Source organism: Trachurus japonicus, chromosome 18 (assembly GCF_045865225.1).
Source record: "Trachurus japonicus isolate A0001 chromosome 18, Traja_1.0".
Taxonomy (NCBI): domain Eukaryota; kingdom Metazoa; phylum Chordata; class Actinopteri; order Carangiformes; family Carangidae; genus Trachurus; species Trachurus japonicus.
The window spans coordinates 25,046,978-25,068,729 of record NC_140924.1 but is presented as its reverse complement, the minus strand read 5'-3'; the positions used below and the strand labels follow the sequence as shown (position 1 = coordinate 25,068,729).

Sequence of the window (21,752 nt, the reverse complement as noted above, 5' to 3'; positions counted from 1 at the left end):
ACATGTTTTAGCCCATTAACCGCTGGTTGTGTGTATGCTTCCACTTTACTGCCAGCCATTTCCCAAAGCATAGGTTTTTAGAATTACCCGATATTTCATTATACATTTCATTTCACCACAGCTTAGGGGCTCATACTGTTAGACAGTTAAAGAGTCATTTACGCACACTTGTGTTTTGTTATTTAAAAGTTGTATTCGGGGAGCCAACAGTAAAAATGATGCAGACTTCCTATACGAGCGTGCATTTTCATTATGTTGTTGATTAGTTTTCACCCACAGACAATTAATGGAAGCGGCAAGATGTTAAATGTCTCTAATGTTCACAATGTAGTGAAATGAACAGAGACTAATAGATGTCTGGGAAGTATTAATTGTTGTACCATGGATATAAAGTATGAAAGAGTCAAGAGGAATACAATCTAATTAATGTCTTCAGAAGAGTTATAGAAAAGTTGTAAGGGTAGTACTGCACCCTGTTGCCACCTTTACAAAAAAAGTAAAGCACTCAAATTTGTCATTTCAAATAAAACACTGATATATTTTTCATTTAATAATCACGTTTTTTCTTTTTATCGTTGCATACCAAGTACTTCCATTTCCATTTTGCGTAATGCGTTTTTATGAGCTATATTGATTTTTATCTGCTGTTTTTTTTTTTTTCACTTCCCTTTTTTAACATGGTGAAGCAAAACAAAGACAAAGGAAGCGTTAAAGCATTACAGACAATATAACTTAAGACTCATGTAATTCTACAGTGAAATATTTTGAATTTTTCTATGATGACCTTTTGTAAACCTGTGATCCAGATCCAGCAACTTCTCCCCCCCTTGTCATCTGACTGTTGCTGTAATTATTGCATCACCTTGGTTGTTTCAACATCTTTCTTGCCCAAGTGGAAACAGAAAAACTTATCTTAATTAACACAACCCCACATGTCCCTTCTCTGTCTCTGTCTTTTTATTTATTTTTTTTAGATCTGGGGCTTCTACAAACAAGGCTACAAGTGTAAAGGTAAGAGAGCAATTCCCATGTTCTACACCTGCAACACAGATGTGCGTGTTCCACCCAGATGTGTATGGAGGACCAGGGAGGTCACAGGAAAAGTAACAAAGCTTTTCCCTAATTTCATATTTTATTGAGCCATTAAACAACTTACACATGACCTATTAATCCATCAGGAAAAACTTTAGATCTAAAAATGGATTGACAAACACAGCTCATTAGATAAACCATTTATAAATGCAATAGTTTTTCAATCTCTATTAAAACATGAAATTAAGATAATGCTTTATTACTTTCCCTGGTCCTCCATAGATGAATCCTCAAAAAAAAAGTATTTTTTTGTGTTACAATGGATTCAAAGCCATCACACACACCCTGCAGTTAAACATCTACAGAGTTTGAAATGCTTTGTAAACGTCATTGACACAGAAACAATTATGTCCACACACAATCTTTTCACTAGCAGCTGGGACCACAATACACAATTATTTGTCCTTTAAGGTAGAGCTGTGTTTGAGGAAGCTGGTTCATTTCGCATTTGCACACACACGCTCACACACACAAGCGAGCCGTCCAGCCCCTCCCACCCTCTCATCCTCATGGCCATTATCTTCAAAAACACACACTTAAAGCAGCTTCCTCCTTCCTCCTCCCTGGACGTGGCCGCCGGCGGTTTGTGCTGATGCTGGAAACGAAGTAGTGATGATCCGCAAGACACTCAGCACTCAGACTCATTTGCACTACATATGTTCCCATCCAGATGTCAAGCTACAACTTTGAAAGCCCTGCCAAAAGTGCAACTCATGCAAGTTTCCATCTGGTGGAAGTCTTAGAAGAAGTGATTGATTACACAAAGTTTGTAGTTTGTGGCGTCAGATCTGGCACCTTGACCTTTGAGTGTCTCGCAGCCAGAAACAGGACTAACATGAGGAATCAGAGGATGTAATATATTCACCTTCTCCTCATTCTTTTTATGAAAAACAAGCATTTCAATTACCAACCCATTCCTATTCTCTCTATTAACTGCTTCCTCAGGTTCATCCTAGGTTAGCTAAACGCTAATGCTTATTAAAAAGCTTGCAAGTTATCATCAAACATTGGAGTTGCATAGCAACTAGAGTAATTAATGCTCCTTTGGGCCTTTGAGGTCCTGCGGTGTGTGTTGCGTTCACAGCACCCTGCGTCTTGTGTTAGAAGTAAAAACGCCTCTCTGATCACTAATTTCTTAATTAGCTTGACACATCCTGTTCAAAGTGTCGAAGAGAAGGCTAAAATGTAATTTAAGCGTCGTGCACAAAGGTAATTCTGTTAATAAAAGACAAGCGCAGCCACATGATTGTTGCCGTCAAGAGAGAAAGAGGAGGTGAACAAACACACTTAGGCCTTGTGTACGTACAAAACTAGACTCTTGCCCGCAAAAACCCCCCACAGTGTCCCATCTTTTCTTCACTCTGAGGAGTGTCGGACTGGGAGTGTGTGAGTGTTCCAGTGCATTAATGAGTCCAGAGGAAGTCAATGAAAGAGCCCCACAGCCATTCATCCCCATCACCATTGTTAGCTGCTCAGGGAGCGCAGGCTACCACAGAGCGCCACGGACATAATTGAAATGAATCACCCCTGTTGAGTGTGTGTGTGTGTGTGTGTGGCTTGACTTCAGATACAGTATTCAGACTTAAATGTGAGAGGCATCTTAGAGTTTTTTTTTTTTATGGGTTTAATGTAGTGCTGTCACACCCTGGGGCGGGGCACTGTGTTGTAGATGACTGGTATTGTGTAAAACAGTGTTGGGCACGTTACTTTTAAAAAGTTTACTAGTTACTAGTTATTTTCCCCAAAGAGTAACTGAATTAGTAACTCGATTACTACATTATAAAAGTAACTTAATACCAGGAAAAGAAACTATTATGTTATTTTTTATAAAATGCTCAAATATGTCAAATTACTTGGACTCGTCCCCATAACCACCTAACCATAACCATAACCCTCCTGTTTATCTGGAACTAACCAACTCACTCAGTATTATTGTGGAGCCTGCCTGTGCGGAGGAATACTGAGTGGGTTGATTAGTTTGCTTTTTTTCGACTAGTTGATGGACTGAAAAAAAAAGTGTAGGCTATATAATGTACACTTTAACAGGGCCTATTATTTTGTGACAGGACTTCAGTCAAGTAACGGCACATTTTATTGTCAGTAACGGTAACTTTGTTATAACAGGGGAAACAGTAACTTTGTTGATTACTCGATACTGAAAAAAGTAGTGCCGTTAGTAATGCCGTTATTCCCATCAGCAGGGCCGTTGCTAGGAATTCTGGGCCCCCTGAAAGAATACTAAAGTAGGCCCCTGACTTTTCCACTTTTTTTCTTAGACTACGTATGTATTATCATTTTGTATTTAGCCTACTTTGTTTTGATGCTAATTCAGCATTACTATGAGTATTAGTCAGGGTCTAAGCAGAATAATTCAGTCATATTGGGTTTTTTGTGGGCCCTACTGGATGCTCGGCCCCTAGAGTTATCATCACCTTTCTCCCCTATACAACGGCTCTGCCCATCAGTGGTGTAAACACATGTACACACAAGAAGAGATGATCAATCTCACTTTCATAACTTCCATAATTGTCCATTAAATATGAATACCACTCTCTGGAGCGCCCATGTCTCCCTGATGCTCTGGTGCTCACTAACTAACCCACTTACTGGCCCTGAGCTTCCTGTGTAATTGAACGGTCACATCAGCCCCCCCTCGTTCTCCCTCCACCCCAAATTCCATGGGTGTGTTCCGTGGCTAACACGGCACTAAATGCCACAGCGAGGACAGAGAGAGAGAGAGAGAGAGAGTCGTAGTGGAGCTGAACAAAGAAGGCTCTGCCTCAGCATTTCAAGGTAGACAGTTCGTCATGAATGGAGCTGGGTAAAACACTTCCTGTTTGAAGGAGGAAAAATCATTTTGTATTTTTAAATGGCTCTTTATACTTTCAGCAGGTGGTGATGAAAGTTTAATTAGCCTCCACCTCAGTTAGAAGAGTCAAACCTTTGTGAAATCTGAGCTTTCCTTTCAAGTGGTGTCAAGGAAAAGTGATGTCTTTGTTACTGTGGCAACTTTAACAAGCTGTGTGAATGTGAGGTTGTTTGACTCATGTGTTTTCTCACTGGATGACCCGTGGCCCCTCTCCTCATTAGACCCCCCCTCGCTCACAGAGCTGATGTCGGGCACAGTCGGCCTCACCGTGTGTGTGTGCCAGTGTTCGTGTGTGTGCATGCCGTGTAGATGCACGATCCCGTCGCCGCTCGCTCTTCCGTTCTCTCCGATGTTTCTGTTGGCGCCCATCCCCGTGCCTGACCCTGTCCCTCTGTCTCCCCCCTCCCCCCCCTCTCCTCGGCCCTTCCCTCCCTTCTTCTCCTCTCGCCTCCTCTCTCGGCGACTCTCCCTCCCTCCCCTCCGACGACCCCGCCGCCCTCTCCTCCTGACCCGGAACCTGTCCCTGCCGCCGTCCCTCTCCGTCCACATGGACGCCGTGGGAGCAGCCTGCGGGGTCAACTGCCACAAGGCCTGCCGCAGCCGCCTGGCCGTCGAGTGCCGGAAGAGGACCAAGAGCATCAGCCACGAGACCCCGCCCACTCTGCAGGCCAGGTCCTACAGCTTCCCCCCACCTGCAAACACTCCACCCAGTCTGCAGAACACAGGTGAGGGGCCTTTGGTTCTTAAAGGGATATTTCAACATTTTGGGAAATTCACTTATTGCCATAATCCCTATATTCCCCCCTATAATTCATTACCAGTATTTATCGGTACAGAGACGTGAGCTGCTCAGTGAACACAATGGAGCTGAACAGTACAGGTCCGCTGTCCCTCATCAAACTCATCAAATACACAATCCAACAACTCCAAAACGCTCCCGTGGAGAAGTTGTGATCTGCACATTCACCACACTATGAAATAATAATGGAACATTATGAGTTGTTTTCAAGGCAAATGCGTAGCCGGAATTACATTCCAGACACGGCTGCTGGGCGGAGTGATTTCAAAAACGCAAGTAGTCCCGAGTATTTGCGTCATGTGTTGTAATTATACATGATTATTTCATAGCGTGGTGAATGTACAGGTCAAAACTTGTCCAAGAGTGTTTTGGAGTTGTTGGATTGTGTATTTGATGATTTTTAAAGGGACAGGGGGCCTGTACCATTCACCTCCACTGTGTTCACTGAGCAGCTTGCGTCTCTGCCCCGCACATCTCAAAACAACATGCACAGATAATTAAAGGTAATGAACCTTCTACTATGACTATTATGGAATTATGGCACTAGGCGAATTTGCCAAATGTTGAACTATCCCTTTAAGCTTAAACATTGCTGCTGCACTGAAAATACAAACAATCTCATTTGAATAATGAAAAATAGGCAACCACTGCACACTTTTAGGACTACTGTGATTAATTTGTGGCGAACAATGCAGTTCCAGGGTGTGTTTAAAAGTCTTTTGGTCACATGACCCATCATAGTCCCTTTTTAACATGCCGGCATTCAAATCATGGACATTATAAGATTTTCAATTATGAATGAATTGCACAGTATGCACACTTGCGCACAAATGTATCTCACTGTAGCAATAAACTTTAAAACAACATAATTTCTGAATCTCATACTGTACCTTAATATGAATAATATAGTACCACACAAAATAGATAGAAGTAATAACCTTACAATATAGAAGAGAATAGAATAGAATAAAATAGAGTTGATGGCTTGAAACCCACCACAAACACACTACAGGTTTGTGGTGCGTTTGGAGCCATCAATTGTATTCATTATTCATATTAACGTATGAGATTCAGAAATTATGTTGTTTTAAACTTGATTACTACAGTGAGATACATTTGTGCAACTCTGCAATGGTTAATATTGATCTTATAATGTCCATGATTTGAATGCTGAGATGTAAAAATGTGACTATGATGGGTCATGTGACCCAGAGCGATAGATATAACATTATATTATATATATCTATCGCTCTGATGTGACCAAAAGACTTTTAAACACACCCAGGAATACCTGAGGATAACCTGATGACGCTACACTTTCGTCAAAAATAAATCCCAGAGTCCTAACAGTGTGTGGTGGTTGCTCATTGTTCATTTTATTTCATATTCTCCTGCTGCCAACCAGCACCTGACGACCTGTGTTTAACCTTATTGGATATATTGGAAGTCATTCTTAGATTTTGATTGAACGACATCATACTTCACATTCCCTTCTACACAAAGGAGTGAGACCTTGACTACAAGCCTGTTCTACTACAGCGAGGGTGTGAGGTGCAAAGGCAGTTAGAAAGAGAGCTGTGAGTTAAGGTATTTAGTCAGTGTGAGAAGAAACGGTGATGCCTGCTATTTGATTATCCAGAAGTGACATTCACCAAGGTGAAATGTAAACAATATGATTAGAATAGGAAAGACAGAGTAGAAAATCTGTATAACAGTGAAAATAAGTGCATGAAAGCATCATTTATAATAACGACTCTGTGTGGAATGGATATTTGTTCTCATCAAAAACAACAGATGGTTTGGGTTTCAGTTTCTATTCACAGATGTGATCATGTTATTCTGAGCTGCAGTGATAAAGAGGAGAATTAAAGCATCATCGGGCCAATTAAAGAATCTTAGATCAATTAAAATGAAGCTATAATCATTAATGTGTTAGTTATGAGGTGTTAAACTCTCCTCTGTTTGTTACAGGCTTCGTTTTTAAAACCAAACCGCAAAATAATTCCAGTGATGAGTAGAATACCGTTGTCTGGGTGTTACTTCAGCAACAGTAGCACAGGAAACAGCCTCACTTTCCTCAAATAAGCAAAAAAAACACACCAACAGAAAAAAACACCACTTCCTTTCCCACACCTCTGTCTAATGCAGTCATCCTCTCTGAAGAGTGTAGCTCAGAGGAATTCGCAGCACTCACACATCACCAGTAAAACACCTCCACTTTTTGAAGGGTGCTTCTGTCTCACCCCCCCCAGAGCATATGGTGCGCTGACATTCGGGAAGATATTCTCAAACAATGGAGAATGATTTGCAATGGAAATGTGATTGGCTCGGCTCTCAGCGAGGCCAGTGACTCACAGATGCGGTGTTTTCATCAGGAATTAGCAGAAGTGGAGAGCCCGGCTATACCTGCGTCTCTGGACTCATACCGGTGCGAACCGACTCCATCAGACAATAGCTTCCACGCAAAATGAAATGAATTGGCGCGGTAAACAGACGGAGGCCGTGCATTTCATTAGCTGCACTGTGTGTTTTGCATTGCCATTTGTTTGATAAAGCTGTTTCTCACCCCCCACACCCCCACCCCTTCCTTTCTGTTCCCATCAGTAATTGCTGAAGAGGACATAGAGACAGTGGAGGAGGGAGTGTTTGACGTCCACCTATAACCAGGTGAGGAAGTTTGTATTTCTCTGAATTACCCAGAATGCCTCCTGATGTCCTACAAAGATGTGACTCTTACTGTACTGTAATAATATTGCAAACTGTGGATGATATAGTGTATTTTTATCATCACTAACTCCCATCCTTTTCATTACACTGCATGACTTATGGCTAATTAAAGGTCTAGTGTGTAATAATTGTCAAGGTTTAATGGCAAAATCTGAATATACTACCCATGAATATATTTGTATAAGTGTGTAATCACTCTAAAATAAAATTTGTTTGGTTCTTGTATATAATTATTCTGTTATCTACAAATAGCAAGGGTCTTGCTTTAGAGAGTATCGCCATATTGCACCACCATGTTTGTACGGCAGCCCAAACGGAAAATCCAGCCAACCAGAGAGCACATTTCAATTGTTTTTTTTCACACTGGACCTTTAAACAGCTGATTTTAGAAGATGTACACTTGGCATCACTTAACATATACACTGATCAAGCCACAGGGTCATGGGTTAGGGCCAAGGTTCATTGATACACGTGGGGAGAGAAGGCTGGCCCATGTGCTCCCATCCAACAGACCAGCCACTGTTGCCCAGACTGATGAAGAAGGTCACGCTGGTTCTGTGCAACATAGTTTGTTGTGTATTTGGCAGCAAAAGGGACCAACACAATATTGAACAGGTGGTCATGATGTTAGGCCTGATCAGTGTAATCTGCAGTTACTTGTAATCATGTTATAATTAGGATTAGTTGTTCAGAATCAGGAATTTATATCTTATAAATAACATGACTCTGGACTTGGAATATAATTAGAGTAACTACTTCAGCCTCTTTCCAGAATAAATACCAAACACTTTCTTTAAAGGAGCTGTATGTAAGACTGTGGCCCAAACTGTTGCTGCAGTAAAATTCAAAACACTGCAGCAAGGTTGCCAGATAACCACACACTAACCTCTGCTCTGCTCCAGTTTTGTGGCTGAGAGCAGAGCGAGGCTCACAGTCTCAAAGTAAAGATGATCATGCCTCTCTAAAACATGTTAGACAGCATTAGTTACTACCTGCAGTCAGAGGGATGAAGCAGCAGTACATCTTGTCATAGTATTATCTCCTATGTGTTTGTGTTTCTGTAGGTTAAACAGGTTGTTGATGAATATTTAGCTTTTTACTCTGACTGTGAGGAGAGAAGGCTCCACTGTCCACACATTCACCATCACTTTATTTACCATCGGCTCCATTTCCCCACATTTCCTCCCTCTTTTCCAACTTTCACTTTGTAAGCCATCCCTTTAGCTTTAGCTGCTGCAGCTCCAACTAACTAGGCTCTCTGCTCAGGACAGGAGGCAGTGTATCAGACAGCAGAAAAGCAGGCTGAAAAGCAGCTTATTCCTGTGTGATATCAAGGAAATATGACCATAATAGCTGTTATTAGAAATAGATCAAAAATGTTGTCGCAATCTGAACTGGAGGTAATTTTATCTCCCAGCCGTAGCTGCAGCTCAGTGCTAACATAACTGGCAACCCGGAGGCCAAAATGCCACAGACTCTGTGACTGGGAGAGGGCGGTAGATGGCGCAACAGGCCAAAACACAAAATCAAAACATAAACATGATTTGCAGGCTGCAAATAAAATGTTTAAATGTGAATATTCTGACTGTACTATTGTTTTCAGTTAGATTAGTATTTCAAATTTGGCCCCCACAAAGTTGACGTCTGCAAGTATTCGAGGCGCGCCGTACACGCACAGTAGGCTACGCCCGACTCTGTGGGAGCCTAGTCTATTGAGTGATTTTATGATTACTTGCTGTACATTTCTTAGATACAGCTCCTTTAATATTAATATAGATGAGTGATAGTGATAGAAAGTGATCACTGCATTGGAAATTATGTGATGTCACCAACATTTTTGGCTTGTTAAGGCAAAGCAAAGTGTACATCCCCTCAGCGCAGGTTGCATAGAAGTGCAGGCTGTTCAGTCTAACTAAACAACTATACAACAGCAGTTATTACATCATGACATGGCTGCAGTGCTCAGTCCATCTTTGAACTGACCCTTCATCCCGTCGTCATCAACACATCTGTGAAGTTCTGTGACTGCATCCTTCAGGGTTGCAAAGCTTGTCCATGGAAACATGAAAAACACCTCTGTGGCGGTTTCCTCAACAGCAGGTGTCTCCTTGAACACATTCTGCCTTGATGACTCACAAACACACACACACAGACTCATAAGGTGAACAAAATACCAGCCAAACTACCCGCTAGTGGAGCCTGGAGCAAAAACAAGTTGTTAGTTTGTGGTGATTTGATTAAACGCAAATGATATTAGGTCGGGCAACATGAACCTTATTTTGCAACAGGCCGCCTCCATAAGAAACTAATTATTACCTCAAGCCATTTGAACCTGCTTCACCCAGTTTGTGACTCAGCCTTGCAGGGAGAATTGTGTGTTCACCTTTTTTTTTACACAAGCTGCATCACTGATTGTGTGACAATCTTTTGCAGGAGCCTTGAACTGAAGTGCGGTGCGGATGCACAGGCCAGTCTCCAGCTCGCTATTTTAGAATCCCTCCTACAGTCGGTGTGTGTGCGTGTGCGTGCAAGAAGCCAAAACGAGCGACTGTCAGGAGCCAGAATGTGCTACAAGTATGTCAGTTTTTACAGCACCTCCACACACCGAGGAGACATTGCACTGAGAACACATGCCAGGATGTCGACGCGCTGCCACACGGTGGACGCACACTGCAACAGCAACTCCTCTCCACACATGAATGTTGATGACCAATGTGAATGGAATGTTCTTTGTATGATTTATATGTCAAATCTCTACATTTTGATTGATTGATTGATTGATGTCGGCCAAGTGTTATACTATATATTCTAAACAAAAAAGACAAAAAAACAACAAAAAAAAATCCACAAAATTGTATTTTCTTGGTGGAATGCTAAAAGTCAGTGGAGTTTATAATTTGAGCACATTTTGCTGCAGATTGGAACGATTGTCTAGGTTTTCCTTTAAAGATTTAAAAAAAAAAAAAACATAATAGAGGTGCTGTTATTTCCAAGAATGTAAAACCTGCCATCCAGACTAAGCTACTGTCTCCTTTTATCTGAGAATCCCTGCTTTTTATTGTTTATCATCTTGCTTTGAAATACGTTTCAATAGGCCAATTTTCAAGTGTCAGATAAAGTATTGTGGATCTGCGGTGCCCGTCTGGAGCGACAAAAGGCAAAAACCGCTTCTCCAAACAAAAGAGAAAACAGCTGCGATGACCGTGTGGACAGTTATAATTAGAGTGAACTCTGATCAATGTTCTATTTTCTGTCATGTTTTTTCCTGGATATCAGTAACTGTCCTCTAGCCGTTGCCGTCGTGATGTTTTCAGTATACAGTACTGTTATGTCTGGTATACCAGTGCACTGATAGACCATCTATCCTCTCACAGTGCTGTGAATGTAGCAGAAGCAGCTGCTGTCAGATGAAGAAGCCCGTCTCTTCCAATAGACGCCGTGCATTGACAGCAGAGAGCAGGGAGCTGGATAACTTCCCGATGATCCCTCTATTAGCTTTTGATGTTCTTACACTGTCACTTGAAACACAATAATCAAAAGAATAATACCAAAAAAAAGAGTGGTGTAATGAGGCTTTTCATTTGACAGCAGCATCTTAAAAAAAAAAAAAAAAAACATTTTCCTGAGAATCTCTTTTGATGCAAGTTGTATTCTGCTGCTTCTATCCTGCATGCTTCTCTCTTCACAGCTCTATTCTCTGGCCAGAATGAGGATTTCTTCTTCTTTTTTAAAGTAGCATGCCAAGTTATCATTTATTTAGGCAACATGAAGTCTTGAAATTCCAGGCCGAGGAAATGTTTCTGTGTCTTTGTGCCTGTGTGGAGATGAATTCAGACTTCGAGTGCCATATTGTTAACTGCTGGATTGTCATCGACTGAGACTCATCACGTTGCTGGTATTTATTTTTCTGTAAATAGCTAAATAGCTGCCGGTCCTTCTGTTTCATTCCCTTGCCTGACTAAAGATGTTTGTTGCTCTTCTGTATATGAATCGTTCAGACTGATGTCACGCTACTTGTTGTGGTTTCTGGATGATTCCTCAGTATTAAATGCATCTTTCTGATATGTGCTCTGGTTAAGGATTTCTGTGACTAATAATACTAATGTTACTGAAAAAAACTAAGTTTTGTCTTGTCTTTGTGAAATGGGAATTAGGTACTTTTTCTTTTTTACTCTAATGAATCACATGGATGTTTTTCAGCTGCTTTGATCTAAAATAAGTTAAAATTTCATATCCATTACTATTCATAGAGGTAATCTCTGGTGAAACCTCAGAAAATGTCTTGTTTTAACTTGAAGAATTAACATAAAAAGAAATGACTCGGAAAAAGCCCCTGCAAATTACGGCCACCACAATCAAAGCCGTGTCGCTCACTTCCTGTAAAGGTGACATTTTGGAGATAAGACTCACTTAACAACAGCGATAATGTAACTGTTGTACTACGGCCTGAATGTGTCCTTGCATTGGAAGCAAACCTCAAGAGTCGTTCACTTGAATACACCGCAGAACAAAGGGGCCGACACTGACAGGTGTGAAGTGGTAAATGGGCTGTGCTGAGGAGCCTTTCTGATCGACCACTCAAGGTGCTTTACATCCCTGAAAGAGATAAATCATTTTTTCTGCTATACTGTATATTTCCATCCATAAGTAACACAGCAAGAGGATATAGGTGTACTGTGGTCATGGGTATCATACACGTTCTGTACTACAACATCTAAAATTACAAATCTTAATGGAGAACCAAAATATTATCAGATGGCGGTCAGTGGTTTAACATTGTGGTGAAATAGTTTGAAAACCACTGAAGCTGATTAAAAGTTGTGGCATATTTTTCATTTAGACACTATATATATTCATTTATACACTCTATCTATCTATCTATCTATCTATCTATCTATCTATCTATCTATCTATCTATCTATCTATCTATCTATCTATCTATCTATCTATCTATCTTATATTTTTTATGATATATTTTTAAAGGTGTACAGAAAAGAAAAATGAATTTGATTCCACTAATGGGTCATAAAATTAGTGTAATAAGTCATCTATCAGACGATGTAGCCCAAACTTTGTGCAAAATTCTATTTTCGAGTAAATCCGGGATGAAAGTGGGGTAGTTTTTTTTTCGCATTGGATAATGCAGGCGCACAAATTATGCGTCACGTTGCTCACGATTCATCAGCCACTGATATTGGATCCGTCATCCATCAATCTTTTTTTTTTTTATCGTGAAAAAAAACGCAACAGACAACACAGTGAACATGCATTGATGGCTTACATTGATGTGTACATAAAATGTGAAATAAGGTGTGTGTGGTTGTGTGTGCGTGCATGTGTAGGTCAGTTATATTGGTGATCATAATAATGATGAAAAGGAAAATTGGTCACAATCAAACGTCTGAGACACACACACACACACACACCAAGCTCGGTCTCGCCCCAAACATTGAATATGCCGCCATATCAAATTAGTTTTCCTTACTCGGGTAAACTTCTGTGGCAACTCATGGAAACTTGTAGAAGGAGGCACGACAAACAGGACAACCGGCAATTTCTGAACACCTTCAAGATATATTTGGGGCCTTTATGATGACAGGACAGCATGACAGACAGGAAATCAGGGGAGAGGGGGAGGAGGGCGACATACTGTAAGTCGGATTCAAACCCAGGACACTGTAGTGATGACTATGCCTATACTGGAGGGCCCCTACTAGAATATGATTACAACAGTCCATATTGCACCGTAACTTAAGTTATGAAATTCATTTTCAAGTTCCTCCCTCTCCAACAAGATCATTTCACAACAGGACGTTGAAGACAAAAAAAAAAAAACATCAGCCCAAGATCCACACCTAAAAACCTGCTCATCCACATGTTGGAATCGATTCTCCATCCAGCCGCCACCACCACACCTCTGCCATCCCTCATGTGACCATGCTCTATAGACTCCTGTGGCGTTCCACTGTAGACATTAATAACCACTCCTGAAAGCGCCTTGGAGTCGATGCCACATCTAATTACTCTCAGAATGAAGTCAGCCTGGGCCTCTGATTGCCTGACTCCCCTCTCTGTATGTTCTGTTCAATGGGAGGACATTGATCGGGTTATATCCAGCCTTTGAGTCGGCTCATATCTCATTCAGTGCTATGATACCGCTAAGTGCTCTCATGTGGGACAGTGTCGGCTAACAGTGGGCTGATGAACTGCGGAGGTGATGTGCTCATAACTCGGCCTATCGACCTTGGTCGCACAACCCCGGACGCGTTTGGCGTTAACCGCGCAATTATGCAACTGTGACTCATTCATTTCCTGTGGCTGCGTGTTGCCACCAGCCGGGAAACACCAGGTCCACCACAAATAAATAGACAAAGAAAATTGATCTTTTTAGATTTCAACTGAGCCGATATACATGAAGCAGAGAAAAATAACCACAAAAAGAGTGGATGAGTGTGTAGACTACTCTGAGAGGGCCATGGAGGTAGGAAATCAGACAAAGAGGTGACAGACTCTGCAATGTACCAGGAAAAAACAAAAGAAAATCAATTTTGAAAAGTCCAGATTTGTGTCTTTGCCTCGATAGGGGTTGATACAGAGCAGAAAAAAAGGGGATGTCGTAAACCTGACACTCTAATGTAATATCCTCTTTGAAATATCACCACCTCCAGAGCCTTGTACCACTCCCGCGCCTCAAGATGTGTGTGGTCATCGCCCCCTGCAACAGCATTGAACGTCTCTTTTGGCCCTGTGATTGATACCTCCCCATTCAGCTATAGAAAAGCCCTCCTAGCGGCCACGGCTATTTAGCCAGCAGCCTGAGTGATATTGATCTGAAAAGTCTGAAATGAGAGAAATTGAATAGCACCACGGCTAATTACGTAGTAATGAAGGCGGGAGGGAAATAACCTCACACATTGTTAGCGCTTTGCACACTGCGACCTTGATGAGGAAAAGAAGGAAAAGGATTTGTGGCCTGATACTTGAAATGCATCCGGACTGAGATGTCATTTTGTCCCCGCTGCAGATGCTTAAGGTCTGCAGTCCTGTGCAATTAGAGGGAGATTGCAGTGCATATAAAGCGCCCTGATAGGCCGTTGCTGCCACAGATATTGGCAGGTAGGCATTTCAGCAGCTATTGATAGACATAAAAGGTTATAATGGACGGAGGGGGGAGGATTTGGCATAATGAGTCGCAGCATGCGGTGTTGATTTGTTTCAACAGCAGATCACTCTCAGATTTGCTCTTGTAAGACTAATGACCAGATTATTGATTTGATGTCCCGCTCATCAAAAACTGGGACGGCGGCCAAGCTCCATGGCCGCCTGATGCCTGCTCATCTTTTTTTTTTTTTGAACCCACCATGACACCTGCATCTGCAATGCCATCCCCCCTTGTGGTGCACTGACTGCAAGCATCTGGAGCTGTTAACCTCATGTTTTTAAAAAAGAGGAGGAGGCGAGGCGCCGTGGCGACCAGCGGCCACTTGGTGGCATTGTTGAGCCGCTGAGTGGAGGGAGAGCGCGCCACCAGAGGAGGGAGAGCTCTTGTGAGAAAGGTGGGAACGCTGCCAGTGATGTGGCAAAAAAAACAAAAAAACAAAAAGCAAAAAAAACAGAGCCACTGTCAGAGTGTATGGTGAATCACAATGCAGCATCACAATGCAGATAACAGCAGCACAATTCTCTGTCGTTTACATGTTACTTCCCATAAAATCAAACCTATGCGTGCGCACAAGGAGATACACTTTGTAAATCAAATGAAATGTTGCTTCATGCTTGTTTTTCATAAGCTGGCAGTCGCCCACACACACACACACACACACACACGCAGACAAGCTGAGGAAGATCCTACAATACCACTACAGCTACGACGCTTTTCACACTAATTCTCAGCTATTTCTTTTGTTGTTGTTGTTGTTGTTGTTTTTGGGGGTTTGCAGAGGGGAATAAAATACAGATGTCCTTTTTAAGAAAAAAAAAAAGAATTAAAGAAATGGTTGTAATTCCGTGCTTTAAATTGACTTCTACATCAGGGTCTTTAAATTCAGCTGGATAAACAAAGTTGATGGCAACTAAAACAAGTCAAATAAGCTCCAGTGAAAGTGCCCCCAGCACTCCAGCCCTGCTTATCTGGCTTTGTCCACATTTAAGAAGCAGCTGGGCAAACAGTCTCTCGCAAAGTCGAAGGGAGCCGCAGCCTTAATTGCATTAAGCTCATTGCTGACTCTGGTGAAGCTCTCAGCACTGCAGGGGGTTGGAATCCTCATTAGAGTAGAATCAGTTATGATGAATATTGCTTTAAGAAAATTTTACTTATGCCAAAGAAACCCAGTGGGATGTTAGCCCCGGACCTGTTAGCTCTGCTGCGCCGCATTAAAAAGAAATGAAAGAAAGCACATCTATCGTCAGGTTGAATTACTGCAGTGTCAAGACTCCAAGGCTTGGACTTTTCTGAATTAAGGAGAACAAGAGGCAACAACCAAGGTCAAACTTCTCTGAATGCCTCGGGAGCCCGGTGTATGAGGGAGGTGACACTGCTAACAGAGGCAGAGACAGACGGACAGACAGAAAACTGGACTATTCCACCTTCTCAGGGCCGTTGCTAGGAATTCTGGGCCCCCTTAAAGAATACTAAAGTGGGCCCCTGACTTTTCCAGTTTTTTTTCTTAGACTATGTATTATCATTTTTTATTTAGCCTACTTTGTTTTGATGCTAATGCAGCATTACTATGAGTATTAGTCAGGGTCTTATGCAGAATAAATCAGTCATACAAAGATTAGACCACTGGGGTTTTTTGTGGGCCCCACTGGGCACTGGGCCCCTAGAATTATCATCACACAACGGCCCTGCACCTTCTTATTAAATATAAATTAAAAAGCACTTGAAAAAATGTAGATAATCAGAGTGAGAAACTGGCCAAGCCTTCACCCTTCCTCCTCCTCCTCCTCCTCCTCCTGCTTAGAAAATTCTCATTTAGTCTTCACTGATACCAAATCAAGTTACTGCGGCCTCAGGATTGACACAAAATCAATGGCGCTGCATCTGCAACGGGGGACGGCACAGCACAGTGCACATATTTAATATTCCTAAAGCTGCAGGGCAGAGGGAGGTGTGTATGTGTGTGTGTGTGGAGGGGGTAAGTAAACCACAGCAGCAAGGCAAGTGTGTTTTGACTGATGAACCTGCGGATGGTATCTGGTGACCCGGGCGTCAGCGATAGCGCCGCACCTCAGACTTATCTACGTGCAGCCTTGCAGGGCCAGGTTGCACCGCTGTCAGGAGCTGCTAGCTCCTCTGTGTGCTGTAATGTCCCTGTCTGTTCTTCTTCAGATAAAAGGCCCAGATGGTTCAGCTTTGAGGTACAGTACAGTACATTCATAAAAGCACAGATAGGCTATAAAAGTGCACATGCAGAGATGATTGCAATACAGAGCTTTCTCTAAAGGCAGGCCACTCTATCATCTCTGAGGTGAGTTCTACTGTATTGCAACACTGAATGCATCAGATGCTCTGCTCTCAGTCCACAGAGCCTCATTAATCCCCTCATTGTTTAGCCTCGTAAACCAGCCTCTCGCGGAAGTTCATTTCATTTCATTCCGAGGGAGAGTCTGGCCTCATCCCCATTCTAAGCGTTTGGACTGAAACCCTCAGAAGGCCGAGCCAATCAGCGTCGCCCGCTGTGATTGACACAGCACGTTGGCCAATCAGGGACTGACTGGTGCAACGCCCCGTCACTACACCAACTTGCTGATTGGCTGAATGGGGTTGTCTGTCAACGCTACTATCAAAGATATTAAACCGTCTTTGCTACTACTCCCACCCAGCTCCCACCCACCCCAAACACTTAGAGGGGGGATGAGGCCAGACTCTCCCGAGAAATGAAATGAAATGCATTTCCGCGAGAGGCTGGTTTACGAGGCTACTCATTGTTTAACCTTTTATCAATTCTACATCCTTCGTGCATTTAGGCGAGACACTACAGGCAAAAACACTGTTTTTTCATGCACTGATCAATTTTGAGATTTTGGGCAATTTTCCTTCTTAACATTCTTTCAGAAAAGTCAAACGAAATGGGAGACCGTCCACATTAAGGTGGTTATTTTACTTCATCTTGTCTCGTTTGTTAGATTTCTCCTAAATTCGCCAAAAGTTAACAGCTACTGTGACATACTGTGCTGTGCCTGTTGTCTGACCCAGGTCATGTCAGGTATCATTGTAAAGCTCTCTCACTCCAGGCTCCAAAAATAAAAAACATCCGCAACCAATCGTAAAAGTATGATTTACATTAACATTCTATGGAATTTTACAAGTCTTTAAAGGCCGTTTTCTTAAAATGAGTTTTTCAGACTCAGACTCTGAACCTGAAATCTCCACTTCAGCAGCACTTACAGACACCAAACCTTCCAGTTTTATTCCTGTCTATATTCTTCTGAAGGTTTTTACAGAGTGGTTTGTTGATCATTCACAGCCTGACTTATACAACATGGGCTGGTCACAGTATTTTCTCATTACCAAAGTGATAAAAAAGAGATATCCAAAATCCCCTCTGTAAAAACCTCTGACTCTAATATGTCAACAAAATAAAACAAGAATTTTGAGGGGCTTTATCCATTTTTCAGATTTTGGTTCTGGAAATGTATGCAAAGCGCATATTTCATTAGATATTGCCTCATTTACATATTTAAACATAAAATTTGACAAAACTTGTAATACAAAAAATATTTGTCTTAATGTCAGTGATAAACTTGGGATGTTTCATGGTGATATCTGTTATTTAACATTTTTACCCTATTCACCTGTAGTGTCTCCCCTTAATTTGCTTATGCATGTTTAAATGTGGAGGTTCCACAGCTGGAGGACATGAATTACACTGTTTCAGTATTGACATAGTTGTATTATTTCAAAGTTACAAGGACCCACATGTATTAATGGATGAATGGTGCAGTGGTGAGCACTGTTACCTCACAGCAGGAGGCTCTTGAGTTTGCATGTTCTCCTTGTGGGCATGCTGGCTCGGCGAATAATTGGCTCCAAATTGCTCATGGGTGTGAATTTGTAAAAGTTTTGGCAAATGTGTTATTCTGTTGCAGTTCTTCACACGGCTCCATTGACCATTCCTTTGGTAGGAAAGCACTAACAAATGTCCAAATATGTAAATTTTTCAGATCAGTTGCTGTCTAGTGGTTACTTCAAAATGAAACCAGTACAAACCAAACTCAGTCCTGAATTATTCTAATTCATCCCTGCATTTACAGAAAGGTGCATAATAAATATGTTCAGCCACAAGCCAGAGCTCCATGTGAGCTTCAGCCAGAGGCTCTTCATTGCAGCCGGTGGCCTGGCCCAGACAACCAGCTGCTGGACAAAGAAGCCGGAGCCGAACAACCCGGAGCCTGGAAGAGGTCTATAGTGGCAAATCTCTGGCCGAGGTCATCACGGTAGTTAATCTTTGCAGGACAGTGATGGACGAGATCTGGAAATTGCTGGGCTGTTTTGGTTTTAAAGCCAGTTCAAGGTTGCAGTCTAGGACAGTCGCAGGAAAAAAAAAAATACAGAAGGAAACTACGATATCAAGAAATCAAGATGAACCGACCACGAGGCTCATCTTGAGGCAGAGACGTCTGGGAAGAGCTGGAAAGACGGCAGCTGGGGTTCAGAATGTTTTTATTTTATTTTATATTTTTGCCTTTCTCCTAAATGTCATCCTGTGGAAGTGTGGGTTGGACTTGGACTTGAGTGCACCAAAGGGATTACATATCCTGTCTGGTTCTGGAGCCTCTTGGGATCCCCAGAGCTGGAGGATCTCTGGGCTAGCTCACCGCACAGACCTGGACCTGGATACAGACAGTGTTTATGTACTCAGTCCCCCTCTCTGGTTACAGTTTGTACATGTAAATAACTGTTCTCTTTGATATCACCTGTGTATATGTATGTGGTTACCAATTCCTCTGCTACTACATATTTTTGTTGTCTTTTTCTTTTGTTTCTGTCCTAGAGGAAAGACACCTCCTCCTTCATGCCTCTGAGGAAAACACAGCCCCTCCGCCCAGAATAGTTGCTTTGTCTCAGCCTTTTCAGTTGCATAACCCACCTTGACGACGGGGTAAAGAATGGCAAAGCAGTGGAACTAATATACCTATCATAATGCCTCAATTTCGAGGGAGGGAGCTCTCATAAGTTATTCACAGATCCCCTTCTTTCTCCTATTTTTCCTCTCTGATCGAATCAAGCTCACGACAAATATAATCATAAGATGTGGAGTGACAAGAGAGGAGTGGAACGGAATGCAGGGTGGGGGTGGGGGTAGCTGAGGATACTGGGACAGAGCATCATCTCAGGGCAATTATGCAAGTGTTATGAAGCTCCTAGAGGCACAAAGAACCTCGGCGTGAGGCGTTGACAGTGTCACTGCGGTTAGAGGAGGACGCTGAGGTTTTACAGGCCCGTAAGAGAGAACGACTCGCCAAAACCTTTCAGGTTTTTATGAGAAAACGCCTGAGAGGCATGTAAAACCCGCCTTTATTAAAGACCACTTAAGCTTTTTTTATGATGCCTAACAGCACTTTCTGATGGATATAGGCATAACCTTGCTTCATGCTGGTTTACGGGTTTATGGTTTATGAGAAGGATGGTGTTGGATACAGTGTGGAGCAGGAAGTCGAGGACACAGCGAGAAGAATTAAGGATGTTTCGCAGCAGTGGTTGGAGCCAGGCAATTTTAGACAAATTTAGGCAATTCTGAGTAATACGAGATAAAATAGGAAGAAAACAAGATCATCGGCATTACAGTGTCAATTGGACATTAGCTGAGACTTGAACTCACAACCTCGGAGACCAAGAACCATCTCCAAACTCACTGAGCTATTTGGCCAGATTGGAGCCCTGGTGTGTGGCTTCACAAATGGACTAAGCTGATGTTTTTAAAAATTCAGTTTTAAAGATAAAATTCTGATATTTGCTAAACTTCATCAACAGTGAATCCAAAATATTGTCATTTTTTTCAGAAACATTGAAAATGTATTTAGCAATAATTGGCTAGTCAAACGATTTCATTCACTGTAGGCTCAATTTTTCAAATATCAAAAATCCTTTGTGGAGGACAGTCTGAAGGTTGGTGTCAATTGAACAAAAAATGTTGGAGGAGAAAGGTTTAATAGGTTTTACAGTGTTTGAAAAGATAAAACAGAGTAATGGACTTCATAATGTACTGAGTTTAAATGTACAAAAGTTTCAAAAGTATTGGGGCTATATTATGTTGAAAGCTGCAAAATAGTTTATTTATTAGGAATGTTCAAAGTTTTTAAATTTAGATGCTGCTGGGTACCCCCATGTGGAACATTAACATGGGCTTGCATCTGAGCAAATCTGGCATTGGACTGGACTGAACAATAGGGTCAGGCTGTGCTAATTTGGTCAAGGTGTTGCTGGGATACTCATCTGTTTTTTTTGTGATAGGTACACCACAACATTCCCAGCATGCAGCAGTGGCCAGGTAAACAGCCTGCAGGGGTTAACAGTCCATCACAGGGCAAACACGAGGCAGATAATCCTTTAACCTCACATCCACACCCGAGGGCAGCTGTATCCCCAAACCACCCGCTTTAAACATTTTCCCAGAGTGTGAAAGGGTTTTTGACAGAAAAATTGAGAATTAAAGAAGACTTTGCTTCTCTCTCTCTTCTTTTCTCGGGCCCTTTCCTCTGTAACTTCTTCACATGACTCAGAGGAATAAGAAAAAGGCAGAGGATCACTATGTGTTCTCTCCATTCTGGTTGTATCATCCTCCAGAGAAGTCGGAGCTCGTCCCCACGGCTTGAAACCCAGACACGGGGCTCCCTGACTCTGCCCTGCAAGGCAAGAAGCTATGTGACTGTTCAGCCAGTCAAACCCAGTGGACTTGTGGCCGGTCAGCCCTCCCTCCCTTTCTCTCTCTCTCTTTCCTCCTCCCTATCCATTTTTTCCTCTGCTCTCATCCCTTTCTTATAGCCTTGGTTTTAATTGCTTTGAAGCTGTGTGCTTACCTCGGGGAGCTCAACAGGATGTTTTACAGAGCTTTGGGGAGACTGACTATTAATAAATAATACCTCCCTCTGTCCTCTTTCTTCACCTCCCTCTCTACACAGTGGAGGGATGGAGAGGCAGCGCGGCAGAGGGGGAACAACACCTCTTGCTAACCTGCAGTATACTCTCACTCTGAAGGTCATAGGGGGCAGAGCCAGACAGGGTTAGACCAATAATATCATCCCAAAACATCAAAGGAGGCT

At 42.3% G+C, this 21,752-nt stretch overlaps 1 protein-coding gene across 3 annotated transcripts in view; it reads left to right on the top strand.

The window, feature by feature from the left end:
• Window positions 1–11,551, top strand: part of LOC146969387 (RAS guanyl-releasing protein 2-like) — a 51,165-nt gene extending 39,614 nt beyond the window's left edge. For 2 of the 3 annotated variants that reach the window (XM_085806266.1, XM_085806265.1), the window contains exons 14-17: window positions 975–1,011; window positions 4,528–4,686; window positions 7,365–7,427; window positions 9,921–11,551. In XM_085806266.1, the coding sequence (XP_085662392.1) occupies window positions 975–1,011; window positions 4,528–4,686; window positions 7,365–7,423 (255 nt within the window). In that variant the 3' untranslated portion in view covers window positions 7,424–7,427; window positions 9,921–11,551. The remainder of the gene's footprint in view (window positions 1–974; window positions 1,012–4,527; window positions 4,687–7,364; window positions 7,428–9,920) is intronic. The other variant, XM_085806267.1, reaches the window with a different exon arrangement.
• Window positions 11,552–21,752: the final 10,201 nt, after the last annotated feature.